Source organism: Oncorhynchus mykiss, chromosome 25, assembly GCF_057628025.1.
Source record: "Oncorhynchus mykiss isolate SJ-2025 chromosome 25, ASM5762802v1, whole genome shotgun sequence".
Classification (NCBI taxonomy): Eukaryota; Metazoa; Chordata; class Actinopteri; order Salmoniformes; family Salmonidae; genus Oncorhynchus; species Oncorhynchus mykiss.
This window is the reverse complement of record NC_143046.1, coordinates 26,333,978-26,340,993: the sequence shown is the minus strand read 5'-3', so window position 1 is coordinate 26,340,993 and position 7,016 is coordinate 26,333,978. Positions and strand designations below refer to the sequence as shown.

The following is a 7,016-nucleotide window of genomic DNA, read 5'->3' as shown; positions in this document are numbered from 1 at the left end:
CAGACTGGACCAGCCACCAACAGAGGGAGCTGTTCAACAACCCATCATCCCATACAGACTGGACCAGATACCAACAGAGGGAGCTGTTCTACAACCCATCATCCCATACAGACTGGACCAGCCACCAACAGAGGGAGCTGCTCTACAACCCATCATCAAACTGACTGGACCAGTCACCAACAGAGGGAGCTGTTCTACAACCCATCATCAAACTGACTGGACCAGTCACCAACAGAGGGAGCTGTTCAACAACCCATCATCCCATACAGACTGGACCAGCCACCAACAGAGGGAGCTGTTTAACAACCCATCATCCCATGCAGACTGGACCAGTCACCAACAGAGGGAGTTGTTCTACAACCCATCATCAAATTGACTGGACCAGTCACCAACAGAGGGAGCTGTTCAACAACCCATCATCAAACTGACTGGACCAGTCACCAACAGAGGGAGCTGTTCAACAACCCATCATCCCATACAGACTGGACCAGTCACCAACAGAGGGAGCTGTTCAACAACCCATCATCCCATTCAGACTGGACCAGTCACCAAAAGAGGGAGCTGTTCAACAACCCATCATCCCATACAGACTGGACCAGTCACCAACAGAGGGAGCTGTTCAACAACCCATCATCCCATACAGACTGGACCAGTCACCAACAGAGGGAGCTGTTCTACAACCCATCATCCCATACAGACTGGACCAACCACCAACAGAGGGAGCTGTTCTACAACCCACCATCCCATACAGACTGGACCAGTCACCAACAGAGGGAGCTGTTCTACAACCCATCATCCCATACAGTCTGGACCAACCACCAACAGAGGGAGCTGTTCAACAACCAATCATCAAACTGACTGGACCAGTCATCAACAGAGGGAGCTGTTCTACAACCCACCATCCCATACAGACTGGACCAGCCACCAACAGAGGGAGCTGTTCTACAACCCATCATCCCATACAGACTGGACCAGTCACCAACAGAGGGAGCTGTTCAACAACTCATCATCCCATACAGACTGGACCAGTCACCAACAGAGGGAGCTGTTCAACAACCCATCATCCAATACAGACTGGACCAGTCACCAACAGAGGGAGCTGTTGAACAACCCATCATCCCATACAGACTGGACCAGCCACCAACAGAGGGAGCTGTTCTACAACCCATCATCCCATACAGACTGGACCAGTCACCAACAGAGGGAGCTGTTCAACAACCCATCATCCCATACAGTCTGGACCAGTCACCAACAGAGGGAGCTGTTCTACAACCCATCATCAAACTGACTTGACCAGTCACCAACAGAGGGAGCTGTTTTACAACCCATCATCAAACTGACTGGACCGGTCACCAACAGACAACCCATCATCAAACTGACTGGACCAGTCACCAACAGAGGGAGCTGTTCAACAACTCATCATCCCATACAGACTGGACCAGTCACCAACAGAGGGAGCTGTTCAACAACCCATCATCCAATACAGACTGGACCAGTCACCAACAGAGGGAGCTGTTGAACAACCCATCATCCCATACAGACTGGACCAGCCACCAACAGAGGGAGCTGTTCTACAACCCATCATCCCATACAGACTGGACCAACCACCAACAGAGGGAGCTGTTCAACAACCCATCATCCCATACAGTCTGGACCAGTCACCAACAGAGGGAGCTGTTCTACAACCCATCATCAAACTGACTTGACCAGTCACCAACAGAGGGAGCTGTTCTACAACCCATCATCAAACTGACTGGACCAGTCACCAACAGACAACCCATCATCAAACTGACTGGACCAGTCACTAACAGAGGGAGCTGTTCTACAGCCCATAATCAAACTGACTGGACCAGTCACTAACAGAGGGAGCTGTTCTACAGCCCATCATCAAACTGACTGGACCAGTCACTAACAGAGGGAGCTGTTCTACAGCCCATAATCAAACTGACTGGACCAGTCACCAACAGAGGGAGCTGTTCTACAGCCCATCATCAAACTGACTGGACCAGTCACCAACAGAGGGAGCTGTTCTACAGCCCATCATCAAACTGACTGGACCTTTCACCAACAGAGGGAGCTGTTCTACAACCCATCATCCCATACAGACTGGACCAGTCACCAGCCTCCTCATCGCTCCTTCAATCAGAGGATCTGTAATGATGAACTGACTCCTCCATCCTGACAACATATACACTCCAATAGATGTGAAATATGCCCAAACATACTCAGGAAAATAGTTCAAACACAAAGATAAATGTCCATCTACGCACATTGGTATGGATATAGACACACCCAGATAAGTATTATCTGAAGGATACTGGACTGAGTTGTTGTTGTAGGGCAGGGTTTGGGGTTGAGACTGGGTGTAAGTGAGGGGTTGGGGTTGAGACTGGGTGTAAGTGAGGGGTTGGGGTTGAGACTGGGTGTAAGTGAGGGGTTGGGGTTGAGACTGGGTGTAAGTGAGGGGTTGGGGTTGAGACTGAGTGTAAGTGAGGGGTTGGGGTTGAGACTGGGTGTAAGTGAGGGGTTGGGGTTGAGACTGGGTGTAAGTGAGGGGTTGGGACTGGTTGTAAGTGAGGGGTTGAGACTGGGTGTAAGTGAGGGGTTAGGGTTGAAACTGGGTGTAAGTGAGGGGTTAGGGTTGAGACTGGGTGTAAGTGAGGGGTTGGGGTTGAGACTGGGTGTAAGTGAGGGGTTGGGGTTGAGACTGGGTGTAAGTGAGGGGTTGGGGTTGAGACTGGGTGTAAGTGAGGGGTTGGGGTTAAGACTGTGTGTAAGTGAGGGGTTGGGGTTGAGACTGGGTGTAAGTGAGGGATTGGGATTGAGACTGGGTGTAAGTGAGGGGTTGGGGTTGAGACTGGGTGTAAGTGAGGGGTTGGGACTGGGTGTAAGTGAGGGGTTGAGACTGGGTGTAAGTGAGGGGTTAGGGTTGAAACTGGGTGTAAGTGAGGGGTTAGGGTTGAGACTGGGTGTAAGTGAGGGGTTGGGGTTGAGACTGGGTGTAAGTGAGGGGTTGGGGTTGAGACTGGGTGTAAGTGAGGGGTTGGGGTTGAGACTGGGTGTAAGTGAGGGGTTGGGGTTAAGACTGTGTGTAAGTGAGGGGTTGGGGTTGAGACTGGGTGTAAGTGAGGGATTGGGATTGAGACTGGGTGTAAGTGAGGGGTTGGGGTTGAGACTGGGTGTAAGTGAGGGGTTGGGACTGGGTGTAAGTGAGGGGTTGAGACTGGGTGTAAGTGAGGGGTTAGGGTTGAAACTGGGTGTAAGTGAGGGGTTAGGGTTGAGACTGGGTGCAGGGGTTAGGGTTGAGACTGGGTGTAGGGCAGGGGTTAGGTTTGGACTGGGTGTAGGGGTTAGGGTAGGGACTGGGTGTAGGGGTTAGGGTTGAGACTGGGTTTAGGGCAGGGGTTAGGGTTGATACTGGGTGTAGGGCAGGGGTTAGGGTTGAGACTGGGTGTAGGGCAGGGGTTAGGGTTGAGACTGGGTGTAGGGCAGGGGTTAGGGTTGAGACCGGGTGTAGGGCAGGGGTTAGGGTTGAGACTGGGTGTAGGGGTTAGGGTAGGGACTGGGTGTAGGGCAGGGGTTAGGGTTGAGACTGGGTGTAGGGCAGGGGTTAGGGTTGAGACCGGGTGTAGGGTAGGGGTTAGGGTTGAGACTGGGTTTAGGGGTTAGGGTAGGGACTGGGACTTCAGTAAGGATGCTGTCAGTGGTGATATTAGGTGTGACCCTGTCCCTGCTCATTCTGCTGACGGTGTTTGGTAACGTCCTGGTATGTCTGGCCGTCTGCGCCACACGACGTCTCCGCTGCCTCACCAACTGCTTCATTGTTTCCCTCGCCATCACTGACCTGCTGCTTGGCATACTGGTCCTGCCCTTCTCCGCCCTCCTCCAGCTCAGCGATTGGCCGCTGGGGCCAACCCTCTGCAACATCTACATCTCATTGGATGTTATGTTATGCACTGCCTCTATCCTCACCCTATTGGCCATCAGCGTGGACCGATACCTGGCCGTGACCGCACCCCTTAGATACTCGTCGCTGGTGTTGCCGAGGGGGGTAGCCATAACGATGGCTTCGGTGTGGGCGGTGTCGCTGGGGGTGTCGTTCCTACCGATCCACCTGGGCTGGAACACTGTGGACGGCGGTGTGCAGAACCGCGGCCCGGGGGAGGAGAGGGAGTGTAAGTTTGAGCTGAACCCTTCGTACGTTGCAGTGGACGCCTCCTTGACCTTTTACCTTCCCCTGCTGATCATGTGCTGGAACTACCTCCGCATACTCCGCATCGCCCGGGCCCAGGCCAGACGCATCATCCATGCACGACCCAACCTCAACAACAACAGCCCCTCGTCACCCCCTCGTCAACTCACCTCAGTAACAGCGATGGCTCTACGGGAACACAAAGCCACAGTGACCCTAGCAGCAGTGATCGGAGCGTTCATGGTGTGCTGGTTCCCCTACTTCACCCTGTTTACTATCATGGGTCTGAGGATGCAGGACTACCCAGCAGCCTACCCTGTGGTGCTGTGGCTGGGGTACATCAACTCAGCTCTGAACCCATTGCTCTACGCTGCCCTCAACAGAGACTTTAGATCCGCCTACGCCCGCCTGCTGCACTGTGGTAACCATGGATACGGCAGGGGGAGGGGCAGGCCAGCGTCGCCCCACAACAGGACCACGACGGGTAAAAGGAACAGGGAGAAAGACAACACACACGGTGACGGAACATACACAATCACTCATAACAACTCCAAAATATTGTATTTTCTTGTGTCTAGCGAGTTAGGTCAATAGTGAGCCTGTGTGCACAGAATAGCCAACTCTGGTCTTCTGCTCTTGTGTCCCTCTCAGGTGCGGGGGAGGTAGGTGAGGGGGGGGTGTCGCTCTGCTGCGTGAACACACCTCTTCCTGTTGGGCGGGGCCAGGTGAGACCGGTGTGATGATGATGGTACAGGAAGTCAGAGGAACAACCATACCTTCCACTCAGCACAGCACAGGGGCGTCTGCTGCCAACGAGTGAGCAAAAACAAGTACAGATAAAAATAAATCACCTGTCTAATTATCTGTAGCCTATTATATAACTGTTGATAGCCTGTGTCATTCTATATCCTGTGTGTCAGATGGCGCTGACCCTGTGTCTATCTGTGAGGAGGATTCAGTGTCCTACCTGTCCTGAAAGCTGAGCCCAGGACCAGCCAACTTAACTCAGACACCCAGCCCAGGGGATCAATCACAGACAGGTAAGACATCTAAAAACGATGAATGAGTTTATAAACGTTTCATAACAGTGATCCACTTCTCTATGTTCTCCCCCAGGACACTGGGAGTCGTCTAAATATCACGGACAATCTGCAACAAGGAATCCCGGGGACCTTTAACCGCAGAACTAGAATGAGACTATTTTTATCCCTTCAACCAATAAGCAGTGACTGGGGAAGCCCACACTGATACCTGGAAAGTAATGTAATTGACAGACGGACGGACGGACGGACGGACGGACGGACGGACGGACGGACGGACGGACGGACGGACGGACGGACGGACGGACGGACGGACGGACGGACGGACGGACGGACGGACGGACGGACGGACGGACAGACAGACAGACAGACAGACAGACAGACAGACAGACAGACAGACAGACAGACAGACAGACAGACAGACAGACAGACAGACAGACAGACAGACAGACAGACAGACAGACAGACAGACAGACAGACAGACAGACAGACAGACAGACAGACAGACAGACAGACTAAAACACTCGTGTCAGACTGGTGGTGAAATCTAAGCTCTGGTGTTATTCACCTGAGCCTGACTGTGATCTTCCAATGAAGCAGATAGTTATGCCCTCTAGTGATGGAATATAGTAGTACAACCTGACAAGGAGACTAGACTCAGCAATTATCTAATAAAACAATCAGTGTTCTGAGAGAAAATGATTTAAAATATGTGAAAGTGTTTAATCTGTATGAGGAACTGTTTAACTGTGCAGCTATATGTGTCATATACTAGGTATTTTGAATTTGAGTACACAGTATGTACATGCAACCTACTGGACTTTTAACATGCCCCAGAACGTCTTGGGATCTCTAACCACAGTGCCATCTAAGTTGTTGTAAGGTTGTGAAGGTAGGCCACCTACGACCAGGGATGGTACTGAAAGCTGCTGGTTGAGTGGTAGAATAAATAGCATTTACCAGTAGTCATGGATTTCAACAATATCGTGCCATTTATTTTCTCCAGGAGCTCTCTCATGGTAGCCGTGGGAACGTTGCCCAGGGACAGTGGTTGCAAATTAGCCGGCTAGCTAAAACCGGGCACTTTTACTGAAACGCTGATTAATGTGCCTGTCCCTGTAAAAAAATAATAAACTCAAATTCAAACAAAAATTATAAAAGGAAAAGTCTAGTTCTTGAAAAACATACATAACTTGGTTTTCAGGATGAAAGGGACTAAGTCCAGGTTTATGTAGATTCTGAAGAGATGTGTTCAACTGCCAATAAACAAGCAGCAAAGAGCTGGCACTTCTTCTCCTCTGGTATAATTGCAGTCACACAAATGTAATGTGCCTTCCGCCACCTACTGGAGAAAAAGTGTTGACTTCACACAAAATACAAAAATAGATACTGTACATCAATTCTAGTCCGCTGCATCCGTCACAGTCCAAATCACATCCCTACACAGGATCAGAGGCCTGACAGGGCGGTACTTTCATCGACAGGATTCCATGTATTTCCTCTGCCGTGCCGAGTCCCCACATAAATCCCCATAGAAATCTGTCAGTTTGGACGCATCTCCATCTACCACATCAGCCGATGTCACACTTCTATATCTGCGGTGAAAGGTGACAAAGCTAGGGAGCGCCGTTTGTCAGACCATGAGACATCCCGAACATCGGTCTTCTCACAAAATTGTCTGCAGCATCCAAACAGTTTGTCCTCACAAGACTTGTCTGAAGGTCCCGGTACCAGTTGAAAAAAATGTAAGGAAGTATATATGGAGACTGTTTAGTGCCAAATAT

General features: G+C 51.0%; 1 protein-coding gene across 2 annotated transcripts; it reads left to right on the top strand.

Annotated features, from left to right (window-relative positions):
* The first annotated feature begins 3,295 nt into the window (after positions 1 to 3,295).
* Positions 3,296 to 6,384, top strand: LOC110504855 (histamine H2 receptor). Of its 2 annotated transcripts, none has more exons than XM_090220387.1 (3): positions 3,296 to 5,008; positions 5,113 to 5,232; positions 5,309 to 6,384. In XM_090220387.1, the coding sequence occupies exon 1, from the start codon at positions 3,695 to 3,697 to the stop codon at positions 4,784 to 4,786; it is 1,092 nt and encodes a 363-aa protein (XP_090076513.1). In that variant the 5' UTR covers positions 3,296 to 3,694; the 3' UTR covers positions 4,787 to 5,008; positions 5,113 to 5,232; positions 5,309 to 6,384. The 2 variants fall into 2 exon arrangements, with proteins under 2 accessions (XP_090076513.1, XP_090076514.1); XM_090220388.1 differs by having other exon boundaries at positions 5,084 to 5,232.
* The last annotated feature ends 632 nt before the right edge of the window (positions 6,385 to 7,016 follow it).

Excerpts from the sequence above, each read along its gene's own strand:
- LOC110504855 (XM_090220387.1), top strand. The coding sequence starts at position 3,695 with ATGCTGTCAGTGGTGATATTAGGTGTGACCCTGTCCCTGCTCATTCTG.